This window comes from Myiozetetes cayanensis, unplaced genomic scaffold (genome assembly GCF_022539395.1).
Source record: "Myiozetetes cayanensis isolate MyiCay16 unplaced genomic scaffold, myiCay2020 scf1, whole genome shotgun sequence".
Taxonomy (NCBI): Eukaryota; Metazoa; Chordata; class Aves; order Passeriformes; family Tyrannidae; genus Myiozetetes; species Myiozetetes cayanensis.
The window spans coordinates 83,673,080-83,692,847 of NW_026086604.1; the positions used below are offsets into that span (position 1 = coordinate 83,673,080).

The window sequence follows — 19,768 nt, forward strand, 5'->3', positions numbered from 1 at the left end:
AGGTTTCAAAAATCTCATCCAGGATGCCAAGTAGTAGATGTCTGCACGCATGAGCAGATACCAGCACGTGGCCACCCAAGACCACTGATGACAGCAATGCACTTGCAGCATGGCACCTGAGAAGACAGGTGGTTCTGCTGCCTGAAACAGCCAACGAGCTCCTCTATGTTTGCCATAAAAACAGTTCCCTGCAACATCTGGTGTTTCTCCAGGATCATTTATCAGAGACATTAGTGAAGGCTAATGTCTCTAGGAATCGAAGGAGCTCCCTCATCATTTCCCATTGCTGCTTCCAGTTGACTGACCACACAACCATTCAAACAGAAAGAGATCCGACTTACGAGTTCACACACAATACCACGATGTTTTTCCACAGGTTCCTTGTTCCCACCACTTTAACAATGCAGACTTTCTTCGGTCTCCTGGTGATTTCCTTTTCCAGTTCTGAAACAAACCAAACCAAAATTATTCTTTCACTGGGGAGAACGAGAAGATTTGCTTGTAAACTACAGATATTTTGAGGGGTGTGCTGGAGAGCAGGACACTACCGATTACACTAATAGGAACTACAGAAATGCTGAACAGCCTGTCCAAAGTCCACCACAGGTTCCCCTTGTTCTTTCAGGCTTCCCTTAACCTTCTTGGGGCAGAAGAGCTATCTAAGAACTCCTTCACACTCCAAACCATCTCCCAGTTAAAAATGTATTTGTAAAAGGGGAGCAGTATGGAGCTCAATCCCAGCAAGCATGACATCAAATTTCTTGAAAAACTTCATGATTCTGTTAATTTTTAAACACCTACACAGGCAGAACTGCACTTGTGCAGCTAGAAACTCTGCTGCCTTTGTGCAATGCACACCTGAAAAGCCATGGAAAGGACTGAAGTTCAAACTCATTTTTCATGGGACTCTCTCAAGGTTTGTTAAAATGCAGATTTCAGAATAAAGTGGCTAGGACATTACGTCAGCTTATACTCCCTCACCCCACTCCCTTTTCAAATATTTAAAATTATTCTGATGGATGTCCTAAACATTAAGACATTTACTAAAAGAAAAATCTTTGGGTATCAGCAGCTGAGGTATCTCTGCATTTCAGAACTAAAGTTTCACTGTGTCCCTAAAGTGCTGAGCAGCTCCAAGCTAACTTTTCTATGCAATGCTATTAAGAACACACAAGCCTTGCAAATATTGCATCTGACATCCTTGTTGGCATGGGACAATAACAAAGGACACTTTATTTACCAAATATCAGTAATTTAGAGCATGAAGACCTACCTAAGCATGCCAAACCAGCCTGTTTCCAAGCTACTGGATCAGTGAGACAGCAATAAGTTCAATAAAAACAGAAGAAGCTGTAGTTATAAAGAACCATCACAAAAACAATGCACTCCAAGAGTACAGACTAGGACTGCTTTTTTTCTGCTTTCTAGACTGACTGTGTTTAAAGGCAGCAGCGTGGCCCTGTTCTGAATGGTGCACGCGTTCCCTTCGTGCATACATAATTAGCATGGGTGTCCTCACTTGTCCACACTGGCCTGCCCTGACCTCTGCCTTACTCTGCTGAATAGCAATTTCTTAAAGAGCTGCAGGACACAGGAAAATAAAAGCAAGCTGGGGGTGGGAGGGGAGGATGGGGAGGGAATTCACCTGAATTTAAGAACTAAAGAAAAAACACGTTTGCCTGCTGCTATTTGAAAAGTGTATCATAAAAGTAATAAATCAAGCAAACATTATTTATATGCAAATACTTGAGCTATTCACTGCTCACGGGTCACTCCTGGCCTTCCCTCTAGAGCAACTACTGGGAATGCTTCCGACAAAAGCAGCAAAGGGTATTATGTATTAATGACCGTACTTGGCAGAATATTGCCATACTACTTCCCTTACTACCTCATAATGGCCATTTCTCCCCAGAATCTATGCAGCATGAAGATCACAAAAGCAAAAAAGCAGAGGTGGAGCAAAAGAAATTGGTTAAATTAATATTTGTGTTACAGAAGCCCACAGTAGGTTCAGCAACGGATTTGGGTTATATTAAAAAAAAAAAAGGCAATAAAGAAAGGTAGTATTTAATCTCAAAGAAAAAGGTCAAAATGATTTTTGTAGCAAGATTCTGGAAAGGAGTAAGTGGGAATAAAATAATTCAGAACAACAGAAGCATTTAGATAAAACGTAGTTGTAAAGCCTATAATTCAGCCCAAGCTACACCACCTACAGCAAAAAAGTCAAAGCAAGCATTAGGAGAGGCACAAAGGTTTTGAAAGGCTGTTGGTGGCTGTTTACTACTTCATCTGAAGGGCAACAAGGAAAATCACTTCCCAAACAACACACGTTGCATAGATTTCACATGGACAATTTGGCCTATCAAACTAAAACATCTCATCCTCTGTCAGTACAAGATAGTCCCTAACGCCATATCCTTCAGATTTTCTTGATTTTTTTTTTTTTCATTTCTCAGGGTGATTTTTATTTTTTCTTAGAGAAGAGAAAGTAAATTTCATTGTCAATATATGCTTCATTGAGCCACAACTTAAAAACCTAAGAAAAGCAACACTTAACTTGGTTATACTTCTCTTTGGAACCAGATATTATTTCGCCCTCAGCTCTTGCTTTGCTCATACATTAGACGTTCCCACAATCCGTAAATTCTTTATTTATTGTCATGCATCCTTCTCATGTGCACTCAGGCCCCCTTTTAACTTCCCTCATAAATCAGCGCTTCTGAACTGATTCCTGTCAGTGTTTCGCACTGAACCACTGTTCTATCCCCAAGTAATGGCTAGCTGGTGGGTTATGTGAACTGACAAACACCTCCTCAGCTTCAGCTGCAGAGAGGATCACACATGAGTGGTTTCATGCCTTCTCTATCCTGTCTCATGCAGTAGTCTTTCTTCAGCAGACTCTTGCTTCTGCTCTGATGGGGGTCATACTCTGTGGATACCTTGCATCATTATAAGAAAATTTCTCAAAGGAGATTCCATACGTAACAGCATTAAAAGCAGTAATGAAAAAAAAAGAGGAAGAAAAAAAAAGAAAAACCAAGGGGAAAAAAAAAGGCAAATAAAAAAAGAATCTGGCCTCAAACTTTACACCAAAGAATGCCTGACTTCTTACTAAAAGCCTTCTGGTTCTACCAGCTATTTACGCCTCCATCTCTCTATGACATTTTTAAAACTCCAAATCTAAGTCACCTGTAAATGACCTGCTGTCTTTGGAGGGAGCCTGCTTACATGAAAGGACCTGCTCTGAGTGACTGTGATGAGCATCAGAAGAGCAACAGCTCTTAGGTTGTCTGACCTCCATATGTCAACATTCATATATTAAAAGAGAAGTCAAGCTGAAGCCTGCTAAAGCCTCATGGAAGCAAACTGTTGCTCTCTCAGGGCTAACACCAGAAAAAACTTCCCCTATTCCCAGCTTATTGTTTGATTTTGCAGTGAAGTCACCACTTCAGAGGGAATTTGCATTAAATGTTTCAGTTTTGAGTATGGAAAATAAAAAACATTTTTATCCATTTACTCAGAGGCCCCTAGTAAGTTTTCCCATACTCCAGAGCCCACACACACTCTAGGCTTCCTATTCAAGGACTCGGCAGGAAAACTGTCTACAAGCTAACTCTTTATATCTCAGTGGAAATTAAAACTATTCAATGGGAGACTTTTTTAAAGTCTCACAGGAGGGAGAATCCTATCAGCTTCTAGCTCCTTACACTGCTGAATTCTCATGGGATCCTCTGTGTTTGAGGAGCATGGCTTTCAAAATCAGAAAGTATCTTGAATACCTTCAAATGAAGGCACACATCTCTGCATCACTTGGCATAAACAAAATAGACAAAAGCCCAAATCAAGCGGCCAAAAAAGAATGTCCAAAATGACAAGTGTCCTGTGGTGATGTACTTCTGCTGGATTTTTCTGGCCGCTGAATGATGCTGTCAGTAGCTCTTCGAACATGAAAAGAGCCATGGAAGCCCAGTACAGAGGCTCAATCAATCCACGGAGCATGACAGCTCTGCAGCAGGAGGTAAACCCATTCAAAACACAGAGCTGAAGCAGTCTACTCTCAGGTAGACTAAGTTACTGGTACACAGGTTTATTTATACCTACCAGGACTTCTGTCTCCATGAACTCCCTTTGTGTTTATTTATTTTTTTATTATCATGGAGGACTAGCAGTCTGAATCACTGCATTTTTGAAAAGCCTAATAGTGGAGAAATACTGAAGGTTATCAAGTCACATACAGAAATTATGAGGTTGGTAAAAGACTGACTGATGCCAGACAATAAGAGATAGAAAAATGGAAATCATAAGCAGATAGCAGGACATTAGTGGCAGAGTGACTTGTCTTACTCTCAAAAAAGAAAAAAAAAATCTTGTTTAATAACCTCAGTAGGGAGCCTGTCAAAACTTTAGAAAGGGATCAATAAGGTCTGCTGGTGACAAAGTGAGGCACTGCCTTACTACCAAAGGTAAGTACGACACAGAAATGGGTCATTGGAGGGAACTAGGTGAAACCAAACCCTTGTGTTGCAAAAGCAAGTGAAAATACATAATACAAAGTAAGATTCTCAGTGATTAAGGGGAAATGTTTCTGGTGGAAGATAAGCAAAGGCTGTGTTGGACTTGATTATGTACTACTTAAACATAAGTTACTATATGACACCAGCTTATTGAGGCCATGAGGTATTTGCAATTCAGACAATGAAATGCTGGTACTCTCTTACAACTCTGGTCATCAATATTTGAGAAACTAAAGTTTTGGCAAGCCCATTTATAAAAGGAGGGGAGATAAAGGAGAACTTAATCTCAGCAAAGGAATGGGGCTGCTGTCCTCTCACAAAGCATGGGAAAAGAGAAAAGGAGATTTGAGATGGGCACAGACAGGAGCAAACGGGAAGGGAAAAAAAGAATGAAAACAGACAACCATAGTGTATTTGAATTGAATGCTAAAATGTACTCGACTACAAGAGCAATATGGAGACTTCTAACAAAAGCACTGGACATAAATACTAGCAGCATTTAAAATTAATCTCATCTCATGAGAGCAACTGTGTAATTCTATGGCTATAACAGCTAAGGACTGATTGCAATAATTTATTTCAATCCTGTACTTCTAATTACATTAAAAAAAATTAGAAAAAGCCAGACATAAGGTTGCCTTTGCAATTTTCAGTTGTTCATATGCATTAGAATATAGCACTCCGATGATCACATATTAATTTCCCCCCAGAATGCTCACTGCAGTCAGCAAATGGGTAGGTAGTAATGACATCTCTACCTTTCCCATTGAAAATGTGCCTCTCAGCCCTATTATCCAAACCTCCCAGTGAGTACAAAAAAATCATAGATTTCCTCAGAGACAATCCTACAGTGCTGTCAGAATATACACGTATTTCATAAATAGTAATGAAATAATCTCTACCACCTTGTAAAAGTAAGGGCAAAGATTATTCCAGTTTTGCAGGCAGGGAGATACAATACAGAGGATTTTTGTCCAGAATGAGAAAAATCATGCGGCAATATGACTTGCAGTTGCTGATATAAATGCTCCCAGCTTTCTGCAATTCAAGCCCCAGAATTACAGGCTAGAGACAGACACTGAAGAAATTAGTGATAGGACTGAAAGGGCCTGATTCCAGGGAAAAACTTCCCTGTCAGACACAGAGAACAAGTACAGTTCTTAAGGAGGTATTCAGCTTCATTTCCCCAACACTGTCCTCTTTCCTCCTGCAACCTTCTGCCTCATTCACTACACACCTTCCAAATTCTGCAACAAATGAGGAACAGACAACAGCTTCATTCCCACATCATCGTCCATCCTATGCACTGATTCGTCCATCCTATGCCCTGTGGAAAAAATAGGTTGTAATCATGTTATTAAAGGCTGTATCAACATGGCCTTCATGCCAGGAGGCCAAGCAAGGGTTGCCCAGGCAACCTGACTTCTTCCATTTCCTAGGGTGTGACATGACGATGTTTACATTCTTCTAACATCACCAAAAAAACCCCCAAAAAAATCAAAAAAAAAAAACCCCTTAACACAAAGAGCAGCTCAAATGTCATTGTGTGGAGCCATGTCTGAGCCATCGGGAGGTTTCAGGTACCCACACATGCATTGCTGCTCTTTGCTGTCAGAGCTATGGAGGAAACTTCAGCAGGCAGAGCAAGTGAATTGGGCAGGATGGAGGGGTGAAGCACACATTTTAGGAGTGGATTTCACAGAGAAGACGGCTGAGACTGAATCCTTGGCCTTGAAAGCTTGTTCTAGAAAGAGGGGACAACAAATGATCACAGCTTCTTTGGTCTCCTTTGTTTTCTTTGCCTCTAAGTCCTCTCCAACTATCTTTAATCTTTGTCTAACAAAACTTGTTTAAGTCTCTTATTTGCTCTCTTCTCTTGTCCACTGGTCCCCTCTTATTGCTCTCCACCTCCACTTGGTTCCTGAGGTCTCCTACCCTTCACATCCACATCTGGACTCACTCATTGTCTCCCCTCCCTGTGCCCGTGGGTGGGGAGGTGCCAGGAGCACCAGGGCTTGCTGCCTGCCCTCTGCACATGACTCCTGCCCTGTAAAGCCAGTTCCTCTGGCAGGATAGGTAGTACTGTGGATGGAGACCCAGAGTGCCAGCCCGGCACAAATCAACAGGCTGGAGTGTGGCCAGTGAGACTCTGCAGAGAACTCAACTAGTGAGAAAGAGTAATTCAAGCCTAAACAGAGGTTGAGAACACATTCTTTTCCTTTTTCTTTAAATTTTCCAGTATATTTGGCTTTTCCCAGTGGCACTGAAAGGTATATTCGCAGCAGAGTGCACCCTTTTTCCCCTGTCCCCTCCGAAACCTGCTGCTGTCAGATATGACTACCACCCTTGCCAGGGATATAGTCAGGGCATGCATGGACTCTCCTCTTCCATTCCTGTAGACCTAGCCAGGAGAAGAGGACTTAAATGACCAGTTTTATCCTTGATAATCACTATCACGTACAGCACATCCTGAAGGAGTTGCACAGACTCCATCAGTTCCTGCCACTGGACAACAGGGGCCCATAAGGAGAAACCCAGACCCTCCTGAACGCTGATTAAACACACAAATGGGCAACTGAAATCACTTGCTGTTTTGTTTTGTTTGGTTGGGTTTTTAAAATTTTGAGACGGATATCTCTGTGGTTGACCCACAGTCCTTTTTAACATGTCTTTTAAAGTCCTTATTAATGTCTGCCTTCAAGCAGCATTTTGAACTGTTTTAACTACATTTCCCACATTTAGCTGGCCACTCCCTGGTTGTTGCATGGTATATTTAAGTTTGGCACCATTAAACACCCAAGAAACAGGATCTGGTAAAGGAACACATCTGTCAGGTTTGTACATAGTAGTATCACACAGAGTTACCTGTATTATGGGGCCAGGAAACTTGCTTTCTTTCTCTAGCTAATACCCTCTTCATCTATCAGAAGCTTGAAAACAGGAGTGTAGTTATAGGTGTGATGATCTAAGGATATGAGTAAAGCTTTATAGCGAAAGAGACTTACTTTCAGACATAAGGCTTTTCCACCCTTCCCTCTGCTATTTACCCAGTGGATAAAGCAGTGAAAAAATGATATAGATCCAAGACCCATGCTTTGGAAAAAAAAAACCATATAGCAAAAAAACCCCAGAAAAACAGCTTATGTACAAAAGAAAAGTCATGGCAGTGTGTTGCTCAGTAGCAAGAAAGGTGAAAGACAGTTCAATTTTTTTTTTCTTCAGAGGCAAAGCCCCTGAAAACCACAGCTTTCCTAACTGCAATCCACACACATGCACATACAGAGTACTCACCACCACTGTATCCCTTCATCCTCTCCATGTTATGTCCTACATGCTATAGTATTTGCATCTATTTAGACACTTGATCTTTCCTGGCCACTTTTTGTCATTACATCAATATTATTTAACTAAGTTTAGAAAGGAACAGCTACAAGTTATCTGTTCACAGGAACACTGTGGCTTGTTTTTTCATCTGGAGGTGAGCAAAAAGGGAGCTTTGTTTTTTAGTCTGGTCAAGCAGTAATCTTTGTGTGAAGGAACATCTGAAATGTCTCCCACCATAGCGGAAGGCAAAGAGAACCACACAGGGGTGGGTTTCCATGGAAGCACCAAGTTTTACACTTAGGTAACGGATGATACAGCATCCCAAGGAATGCATTTCCCAGCACACCCAGACATGGCAGGGCCAGGTGCTGGTGCAACCAAGACCAGTTTGCAGCACACGACCTGTTCCAGGCAACAAACAGATCCTCCACCCTCACACAAAGAAAAAGAATGCATCCTATAAAAATGGTGAAAGCCATCTAAAGTATAACACACCTTTAAAAGGTGTAAGGAGAGTTGGTGCTTTGGGATTTCCAATTCCCTTAAACACTCTTTTCTCCTGTTTGTTAAACAGAACTCCATATTTAGCATTTATTTCACTTAAGCCAAAATGACTGTCCTGCAGCTGCACTGAAATGTATGTTTCTTTCTTGTTCCACAGGGTAACAGGGAAGACATGGTGAAGTTTCTGGAGAAACTGGGATTAAAAAGCCTGTACCAAATTAATATTATCAAAATGTTTCATATTTTCCTGATTGAACCTTTTTTGGATAATGTTTTGAAATATTTTTCCACAAAATGCAACAAGCCTGTTTTAAAAATAAAATTTCAACATGCAGTTGAATTAAAATAATTTCCTTGATGCAGAAATGAATTTTAACTATTATTTCTAAAAGAAGAAAAAGTGTTAAGCCAACTGATGAAATTTTAAGACTCAAAACACATTAGGAATGATTTAACCAGGTCTAATTAATACACCTAGATTTCTTAACCATTAAAGAAGAAAACACAACCACATAAACCCAAAGATCTCTTTACAAAGGCAATTTATTCCTGCTCAAAATCACAAAGTGTATCAATCACTCAAAAATAAGGCCACTTTAAAGATGCTGATGAATTAGTTCCCCTTGCACAACCAACATCACCGCTGGGACAGGTCATGGAAGATAAGGGCAAAGTTACTCTTACAAACTCCAGACTCCTATCAATGTCCCTTCTCTCACCTGGTTTCCATGTAAGCACAGTCCCTTGCTATCTTGCTGGTTGAGCATTGCCCATCATCTGCCTACCCTCATTTTCTCCAGGCAGAGGTTGATTCTGTAGCTGCCAGACCTTTCAACTGCAGCTGGACCACTATCTGGACTTTTAGTTGTTGTCTTTAGAGACATCTCCCACAAGAGCACTTGAAAACCACTCCCACCCTATGGACTGTCAAAACCAGCAGAGAAATTTTGCTTCCTTTTTTTTCCCACCCAACATGTGGATGGCCACCTCCCCAAGGAGGAAGCAGGCCCTACAGTGGCACTCTCCACTATGGGCAGTATCATCCAAATGGAAAAGTTAAAGCTCTCAGCAGGCAAAGGGAATTATGTGATTCTTCAGAAAGGAAAACCAGCCTGCTCACTGCTTGGAGAGCAATTCAAAATTAAATTTTCCTCTATCCCAGAAACACTTCACCCTCTAGAATGCTGCTTCTTTTTATTATGGAACTCATATCAACTGCCAAAATAGGTACATATGAAACTGGAACTCCTGTAATGATCTGTTATATTGGATACACTAATTTGACCGGTATGTACGAGTAAAATTACAGTGGTGTTTTCTGCTGGAAGGGACTGCAAGTGAGCGGTTTATCATTTAAACGTATTGGGAGTAATTCAATCACAGAAGGTTGTTACAGCAATGCAGCGAGGAATAATAAACAGGAACACAATGGCCCCTAACTAGAGCAAAACAGTTTCCAGCCCTTTCAGATGGAAAACAAAGAATAAAACAAATCACAAACAAAACCTCCTCCACACAGACAGGAAAGCTCAACAATGAAGTCAAGGGAAAATAGGGGATATCTGCATCAGGCTGAATGGCATCCTTTCTCCCAGACAAGTAACAGCTTTTTACCCATTCCCTGCTATAGCAACTACGGGTATGTGATTATAACACACAAAAGCAGAGAAATGCTTTCTTCTGGTTACTGACCCACCGCAGGACACATGGTCTGTGGTTTGATACCATTCTTAATTCAGGATTTCTACTTTTCTCCTGTCCTCACTCAGACCATCAACACTCCCATGCAACCAGAATGAGAGAGAAGGTCCTTCCTTCAACAGCTTGTAGTTAATCTTACTTCATCCTTTTGATATTGCTCCTCTCTTACTCTCCCTACAGCAATGCAGCGTCCCTCCAGAGCTGGGTCAAGAAAGCCTTAAAGTGTGGGGCTGCAGAAAGAGTTCAAAGAGAAAAAGTGAGGAAAGAAATAATAAAAATACCCCAACAACATCCCCAACAAACCCATCATCAACAAGGAGGCAGAAATGACCATGTTCTGAATAATTTATAGTTTTCAAAAGGTATTGTACTGACAACTGCTATATCTAAATGTATTTGCAGTCGAGAGAATCCACAATATCAAGATGCGAAATAATGCTCTGTTTTTCACATGAAAGGGAGTCCCTCCCTTAGGAGGAGTATACTCCTACCATGAAACTGCTGATAAAAGTAAATCAGTCACAAATAATAGTCATAAAACCATTTTGACACTTAGCATTCCTCCACGGGCAATAACTTTATACATGGCTTAAATAAATCCCTCTAGACACAGTTGCCTCTTTATTGTTTTCCTTAAAGCAAACTCAGGTAATTTGTTTTTTCTTTCCCCTAAAATACATTTTATTTCATCTGCAAAATCAAGAAGCTGACTGAGAAAAGCCAGACTTAGGAGTTAGGAAACTCCAAGTCAAAGTGTGAGACATTGTGTAGCCTCAGAGACAGGTTTTCTCAAGATCCATCATTTACAGCGAGGAAGATCTGCAAAAAGGAGACGTGGGGGGATGCAGATCACAAGGTTAATGGCTGCCCACATAGCCCTATGCTTTTCAGAACTTTGCCAGAAAAACAGCACTTATATTGCAAAATCATCTTATGTGATGCAGATCCAAGAACTGTAACCCCAGACACACAATTACATGCAAGCAAGCTAATTACCACCAGTGTGCACCAAAAATCACACCAATGACCAATGTGGTACATATACCACAGACTCTAACCAGGCTTTCTCACCCCTCATTGATAAAGACTGCTTTATTCATTAGGCACTGATAATGGTAACACTTTTCTATCCTGGATGAAGCCGGTTCCAGTGCTGACTGATGCCTTTAACAGTGACTGACTGAAGCTACAGTTACCCAGAGATCTCTGACAGCAAGTATCAGACAAGTGCAGAGGCATCACTTCTGAGTGAGATCTCCCTGCAGCCCCTGCGATCAGAGCAGGTAGGGTTTGAAAAAAAAAAAAAAAAAAAAAAGGAAAACAAGAAATGTTTTCACTGTTTTCTGACTAGTGCGTAGTCTGATGGAGATTGCAAGTGACAGTGCGAAATGGGTGTTTATGGCAGAATCAAGGTTTGTGAGAAGGAAGGGGGGGGCCTGCATCATATCTGACAGGTGTACTGGTGAGATGAAGATCCAGAAACTCTTCACCTTTGTTGTAACTAGAGGCACACACACACATGCGCACACACACACAAGTCTCTTCTGCAAAGCACCCTGCAAGACAGGATTTTGGCTATTTCAGTGACAATTCTGGTGATTAGAGGAGCCAGTTCTTTCTAAAAGCACCAGGCAACCAAGAAATTGATAATTTAGACTCTCAAGCAAAAACTGCACCCTAGCTGCTGCCACTTGCAGCAACCCTCCATCCCTAAAGCAGCATCACTCAGATGATGCAGCAGAAGAAAGCAAAACAGCTGTTGGAGCAAAGCTTTGAAGAGAAACTGTGGTTTAGTTTCCCATGGGGCTGGCACATAAGGAGTTTGAGTGCTGCTGCTTCTCCAAACTAACAAAGTAAATGTTGGGTGATGGGCTAGGTCCCGGCAAGCAGCTTCCTTATAACACAGTTTCCTGAGGCATACAGAGCTGAAGGCACACTCTTGTAGCTGTGGTAAAATTCTTTAAGAGATGTCTCTAAAGACACATGGCACTGAAAGACAAGACTATAATTACTAGGACTGTTCAACAGGCCAAGTAGTTTTAAACACAGTGCTGGAGTTGGGAATGGATTTTCAAGAAAAGCAAAGTGAATGAATGAATGAATGAATGGGATGATTTTACAGGCAATAAATGGATAATTTAATTATGGGCAGTAATGCCACATGCAGCCTTTAAAGAAAAGCTGAGGGATTTGTAGTTGTCTGTCCTACTCACCAGGCACTACTCCTTTGATGTCGCTTTCTGTGTTCATCCTGTTCTTGTGCGTGAACTGAAGGATCAGTTCCTTGGATGCCTCAAATTGTTGTGTAGCCATCAACCACCGAAGTGACTCTGGGAAAATACTTTAAAGAAAGTAACAGGAAAACAGGTTATGGTTGCTTCCAAGTTTCTGTCAGAGGATGAACTGATAAGAGTTTTAGCCATTCATTTAACCACTCAGGAGCTATATAATTATTTCAAAATGCAGAAAAATCACTTGTGAAACAAAGAAGGAGGAAAAACCAATTCAGAATGTGCAAATTAATGACATTTTCTTTTACCTCAATTCACGAATGATAGAGGAACTGTCCTACACCATGGAAATAGGATATATTAGAATTTATAGCATATTCCAGGTGCTCTGTCCATTAATATAATTTTGAAAGAACTGGAAGGAGGAGTCAGTGCTGTCTGCAATAAACATTTGATGCCAAGAATCAAATGAATGAGATGTGCACTTAACACATGGTAATTCAGACCAAAGAAGGAAAATAGCTGACAGAAGTAATTTGGGTTCTCTTCTAAAGACAGAGGAAAGGGAAGAATTACTTAGGATTATATTGCAACAGATTTTCTCAGATTTTAAACATGTCAAAAATCTTCTCCCACATATGGAGTCATTCTTTATGCAGGTCAGTACTGTGTGTGTTCCAGACAATATTTAGTTGTTGTTTTAAAAGTTTCCTTTAGTAAAGACAATACTGTGTTGAGTTGCCTTAACAATACATACGTGTGCACAGTTAAAAAAGTTTCTTTTCTGTCCAGTTGTTTCCTTCAAGTGCTGATTTTTACCAGATTCATGAGCTTAACTGATCATTCTTCCTTTTTTTTTCAGATGAGTTAATTTTAATACAAAACCAAAAGAAATATGTAGATTTTAGAAAAAAACACCAAAATCTCCTACACTTCTGTAGATATGAAAACTTTGAGATCTCACTCCAAGTATATTTTTCTTTCATGTTAAAATCTCACTTTCACTACCCTTTCAAAAGACTGTACTAAGAACAATTTAACAACTACTTTTAACTTCAAGTATATAATAAACCTCAAATTCCCTTTACAAAGCACTAATCTTTGCTGTGGATGCTGCCCAGTTCTTATACTTCTAAGCAGTCAATTGCGCCATTATTGTGCTATCTCTAAGGCTGAAACAATTTGGAAGACACCTTAGCAAAACCTCCAAATGAGACAGAGAAAGTATTAAGTAATTTTCTGAAAAAGAAGTAGAAAAGAGAGAAGTCAGGTAGACTGCAATCTAAATGATACCAGCCAATAAAAATATATAACAGCTTTGATGACAGCCATTCAGCTTGACAGTTCATTTACTACCCCTCGTGTTGCACAGATGCTTTGGCATATCCTGCCGTAAGTCTTGTATAGCAAAAGCATTTTTTGAAATACTAAAAACCTTTTGAATGCAAAATCTCTGCATGCTTAGTTCTGGAGAGGGGACAGCCTCAGCCACTAGACTAAGAGTTTCAGATTTTGAGTAGTCTGCTTAAAGGTCCCAAACAAGTCCTTTAATGACCACCTGCATCTACAGAAAAAAAGAGAGCCACAGGGATGGGTATTGCAGGGTGGGGACAAATGCTGTCTCTATCTTCTAGCTCCTGCAGTTTTTTAAAACTGGGAGTGCTAAAGCCTCACATCTTTCAGCTACTCCATCATTAAGTGTGAGCAGTGGGAAGTTCATTAAGGATCTTTAAAAACTTGTGGGCTGCCTTGAGCCCAGGTTACCAGGCACAGCAAGGGGAAGTGCTGGCCACCCCATCTCTGTGCAAGCACCTGAGCTCACTTGTGGGACATGGATCCTGCTGCCAAGCATCATCTCTATGCACCTACTGTTGCACCTTCTGTTGGTGTACAAAGCACCACCACAAACTCAAAAACCAAAAAAAGAAAGAAAGAAACAAACCAACCAATCCCTTGGTCCCTGTGGACTTCTGCACAGAAATCTGTTCACCACCTCATGCTTTATCACCTGGCATTAAAGACTAACTGAATGAAGCTGAGACAGGTTACTGCTGAGGGGGAGCAGTTGCCCAGATCACCAGGCTGAGCTGACTGTGGACACCTGCGTCATGCTAAGAGTAAGGCCAATTTTTCTGTTGCATTACATCTGGTAGAAAATAATCCCCCCTTGCACTCCTGCTGGTGCACAGATATCAGAGGGGTGGCTGGGCTTAGGCCCTAAATGAGAGCCAATTCAACATGAAGCAACAGGAATGCAGAGCCAAGCAGCACTGTAAGTCCACTCGCATTCAATAAGAACTACCGTGGTTACAGATTCACAAACAGCATGATACACTAAGTCTGATTGCACCCAATGAGCTCTCACGGCCAGACTAGAAGTCTGGTCACGTTCAATAACTCTCATGGCCAGGTACAAAAGTGTTATTTATCGAGCAAGAGAAATGCAGCTTCTTGGATTGCCGGTGATAAGTACACTGTCTGCAGAAGCATGCATGAATACTTAAAATATGAATAATACAACCATCGATAAACACATTAAATTGTGAGATGACTAAATAGTGCTAAAAGTATGATCACAAACACAAGCTTGCTTTTGGAGTTTCCTGAGGAAGCACTTGGTATTGCTGAGTGTTCGATTCTTACACAACAGGCAATGAGAGAAGAGATAGGTACAGCCCATCAACCATCCCAGGATACAAAGGTGGAGTCTCCTCTGACCTCCATCCTCAGTTAAGCTATATTTATATTGTTTTCTTTGAGGGAGGGGAAAAGGTAAAGCTACAGCTGATGTCATTTCACGTTTCAGGTTGGCGTTTGAGTGACTTTAGTCATTAGCATATGCGGGGGCATGAAATGTAATATGTATTTTTGAGCTGATGTAGCAAAGTTCAGCTTTTGGTCACCTTTTGGGTCATTCCTTTGGCTTACAGTTCCCGTTAGCTGCATCGTTTTAAACAGAGCATGACCGCAACACCTCTGTGCCACTCCATCTTCTGTTTTCTGTCTCCCTTAGAGTGGTACAACAAGCTCCCTCAGTGTTACTGCTCCTAAGGTGTGCAGACAGTTTGTCCTTGGTGAATCCTATAGCCAATGCACGCATTTCTTCGTGCTGAACTTTGTTTTTCAGTATTTTCCCCACATAGCTGGTTGATAGTCTGCTACCTCCGCCATCAGCGAGGAAAGGGCCACGCTTTTACAGTCAGGAAAAAGAACTTAGAGTGGGTAGGGGGAGACATTCCTTTCCTGTTATACAGCTGCTACTGCTTGGGAGAAGAGAGGGGCATGAATGGAAGGGATACTGGGGAAAAAAGATCCCAAGTCCAAGAAATCCTAAGAGAAAAGAAGAATCCTTGACAGACAAGGACCAGGAAGGTACCACATGTAGCTGGAAAGAGAACCGTGATCTTGTGCAGATGGGTGGAAAAAGGATGCCTGTGGAAAGGGTGTAATGTGTCAGTTAGGGGTCTGTCCCAGGGCAATAAACCCAGTTAGTCCAACATTGTGTCTCGGGGAGGGTAAATCCTATCTATCAGCACCAGAAAAGAACTGGCCACCCTTTCCCAGTTCTTCAGTTTCTGTTAGAGTGAAGCAGGAGTTTATTTCAAGCTATTGATACCTTTGCTGGCATTCATGGCATCATTCTGTCTAGAGCTTCCTGCTCCAAGTGAGAGAAAATAAGGTCTCTGATTAACTGGAGCTCCCATTCCCTCATGGCTCTAATATACATGCACACTTGAAAGGAGTCTAACTTCTATTAACTTATTTTTATACACTTGTCACAAACCTCTGTGCCCAAGTCTGGCTTACACAGGTGTCTTTTGCCCTTGCAGAATGACCTAAAAGCCCAGCAGTGGCATCTGCTCAACACCTGTGTATCCAAACCCACCTGCTCATCCCTTCTAGACATACCTGTATTGCAGAGTCTCCCCGCTTTCCCCATCCACACCCAGCTACCCAATCTGCTCAGCCATGCACTGCCTGGGGACTGTATAGCCTGTCATGTGCACATGGCCATGAGCAGAGCAAGTCTATAGGTGGGAGAGGGCTAAACCCCAGCCTGAAGAGGCAAACACCATTCTCACAGCAAGAGATGGAAGTAAAGAGAGTACAGAGGAAGGACGAGGCAGTGCAGGGGCTGTTCAGAACATCTACTATTGAACTCACTGTTTTGGGTACACGGTGGCAAATTAACTAGCAGTGTTCTTCTTTTGTTACCAACCAGTTACTTTTCTTCCTTCATTTGTAACACATGCTGAGAGTCCATGCTCCGTTTGGAAGAAAGGAAAGAGGTAATGAAATGGCAGCACTTTCCAGAGAATATGCAACAGATGGAAGAGAAAAGCCTAAGAGAAAAGTACATACTGTACTGAGAGTATAATTAAACAGGCATCCTAACCAGAGCTCATTTCCGCAAATGCAAAAACCCTGGGTAACACAAATCCTGATCCTTTGGCTATTACTGCTATTTATCAAGCTTCTGTATCCAACATTATATGAAGGGTTTGCCTGTCCTGTACAGCCAAAAAGCCACAGAGCTCTTGGAGATTACAAAATAAATTTTAACATTTCCTATTGCTTTCAATGTCAGTCAGCAACAACCTCTCAACAGGAATACACAAGACCCTGCCACAGCCACCTGGAAAACGTGCAACCTCCAGAAGACTGCTGAGGGGTGGCCTGCTGTCCATGCCATCTACTACTGTGTTCATTAGGTATCTTCATACCAGTGTACAGTCCTTTTGGACACATATCTGTAAACATTAAGTTTGATACTGGGCTCTATCCAGTGGTGGATATAAGGCATTTCAGCCGGTGGCATCGCAACAGGACATTTTGGAGCAGACCTGTACATGGATAACATATGGCAGGTATGGGAGGGGAGAACAGTATCATGCATAAAAACCCCCACTCTTCATTATTCATTGAGATTAACACCAAGAAGATGAGACTATTTAAGTGTTGTATGTTGGAATACAGTGGTAAAACCCCTGCCATTATCTTGCAAAGGACTTGTAACTTTCTCCTGTGTGCTGCATTTTGCCCATGCTGCAGCATGTCTGCCCTGTCAATAAGCAATAAAATCCCCACTGAGAGTTACCATCATGGACGCAAGGGAGCTCTGTAAGAAGTTGATACAAGAATATAACTGTTAAAAATTCTTACATACTGTAACAAGGGTTCACACATTGTAACTTGTCAGGCATTACAGCTGGCAGCCTTAGCCCCCCATGGGTACGTAAACAACTTGTTCGTGCACAGCGTGATGGCCTTTCCCCTCATTTTTCTGAGTGCACAGCAACTAGTATTTTAGACTTGTTAGTATTATCTTTAAAATGAACGATCTAGCCTGTTCTTACTGTTATGGTTTTGTACAACACTGCTCTCTCAAGCCTCTCTTGTGTTATGCCGCCACTGCGTGTCACTATTAAGACAGAACAACAAAGAAGGATTTTTGGGAGGTTTAAGAAGTCACAGTGGGGATGGACCTGGTACCATCTCCAAGGTGAAAGCCATCCTACTTCTCTCAGGATAGCTGTATCAACACCACATAATGCTGCAGGCAGAGAGGAGTGGGAGCAGCTGGGAGTGGGGAATTCCTTGTAGGAACAATCCTGAACCACTGCCTGGCACAGACCACCCACCCAGACTTCAGCATAGCATGAGCTAATTTGGGCAAAATCAAGTCTAGTTCAGGGCTGACTACCTCATGCACACCAGATATCCAAGGGTGTTTGTTCAAGAGCTGACACATATAATTTTTAACCTCTCTTGGATAACCCAGGCCAAAAGAAACCAGCAGTGACGGTACAGAACCACAACACAGGCAATAAGGGAAAATGTAGCCATGCAGTCATAATCTGACAACAGCTAGGCTGAGATGCATCCTCTCAAAAACTGTTTTCATCTTTAAAGGGGAAGTGACAGACAGAATAACAGCAAAGTACAAGTTGCACCTCAATCAAAGAGGACCATCTCCCAAGTTCCCACCGTTATCACAGCATGTAAAGTATGTGCGTGCTACAGCAGATTGTAAAGTTATTGTTATTTCAAAGTCAAGTCTTTGCACAAAGTGAATGGAAGAACAAAGAGAAAGGCTCCTATGTATTGTGAAGCACGCACACTTCCTGACAGTGAAGCACATCCCAAGTCCAGCATTAGGAGCTCATGTTGCCTTTGTCCTGACAGGAGGAAGAAATACTTACACCCAGTAAAGCAGCATCAGCAGGAAAGGACAGATGATGACTGCCTGGAGGACCTGCCAGTCCCTGCAGAGGGCAGCCAGCCCTGGCATGAGGAACTGCCCCGCCATTTCAATGAAGCTTGCCACCATGGTGATCATGAACCGGTGCCCAGGAGGACAGAGCTCTATCCCTGAAACACAGAGCACACACAAACACATTAGCCTCCCCACCAGCAGACACTCCCAGAGCGCCTCTATGAAACTTTCAGGGAGTTCACGTCCTTCAAGACCTTTTGTCAAAGCTATGCAGAATCACATAAATATTGCTTCCTGCTGTATTTAGGCTTCAAATACCCTAGCAGTTCTAGAGAAGCCCATTATCAGCTGGCTATGGTGAAACGTTGCAATTTCCATACCTAGTGCCTCTTGTGCAAACCTGCTGTAACCTCACTGTCAGATTTCCTTCAGTCTCTGCCTAGAGAAACATTTCACCAAATTGTAAGATATTTATTTTTAAAAGGAAATGTAGAATAAAATAAAAGCCAAAGATTTTGGGTCATGCCTTTTTCTTCTTCTCAGATACACCACATGCCTTTCCAATAGTTTGCTGGGAGGCAGAAGAGCACAGCTCTCAGCAGGATGCAGGCTCCCAGCTCATACGGGATGCCACCTGCCCACAGTTTAATATGCTCCGACTCAGCCAGTTTCAAGCTGGATTTTGCTGAGTGGGTAGTTTCTGGTTTTGCTTTTTGCAATAGCTTATCTAGATCAACTTTCAAATAAGCCAACCTTCCATCTGTCTTATCCTGCCTTCCACCCTTCCTGTTCCTGTGGGGTAATTTACCACCATCACTGGCATCTTTGGTTGTCTCAGCTGCCTGCTGAAAAGTGAGTTCAGTAGATAAAATATCTCCTCAAATCCTGAAATCTGGCTATCTTTATTGAGTCAGAAGACGAATTTATCAGAATCACAGCTTAACAATAAAATTTTAAAAAGTCACATAAGAAACAGCAAACAGAAAAATTGGACTACCTTGTAAAAATTTTTCCCCCGGTCAGATTGCAACAGAAGCCCTAATTTTATATTTCCCATTTGCCCACATTCACTTCTACAGATTAATACTGAAGTGCAATAAACCTGCCACAAATGTGTAGTACTTATTGGAAGGCTGATACAGAAACAGGCTCATAAACATTTGTGATAAACATTCATGATATGTTGCTGTCAGCATTGTTGCTTTTTTTGGGGATGTTTCCTGTGGCTGTTTTAAATTAGAATTTAATGGTTATTAAAATTGTAATTGAAAAGCTAA

The 19,768-nt window shown here is 41.6% G+C and overlaps 1 protein-coding gene across 2 annotated transcripts in view; it reads right to left on the minus strand.

The window, feature by feature from the left end:
• The window catches only part of SLC22A23 (solute carrier family 22 member 23), a 109,770-nt gene that overhangs the window by 17,573 nt on the left and 72,429 nt on the right, over positions 1-19,768 (minus strand). Inside the window, exons 4-7 of one of the 2 annotated variants that reach the window (XM_050306316.1) lie at positions 18,478-18,646; positions 12,257-12,384; positions 5,752-5,841; positions 342-444 (exon numbers count right to left, since the gene is read on the minus strand). In XM_050306316.1, coding sequence (XP_050162273.1) covers positions 342-444; positions 5,752-5,841; positions 12,257-12,384; positions 18,478-18,646 — 490 coding nt within the window. The remainder of the gene's footprint in view (positions 1-341; positions 445-5,751; positions 5,842-12,256; positions 12,385-18,477; positions 18,647-19,768) is intronic. The other variant, XM_050306325.1, reaches the window with a different exon arrangement.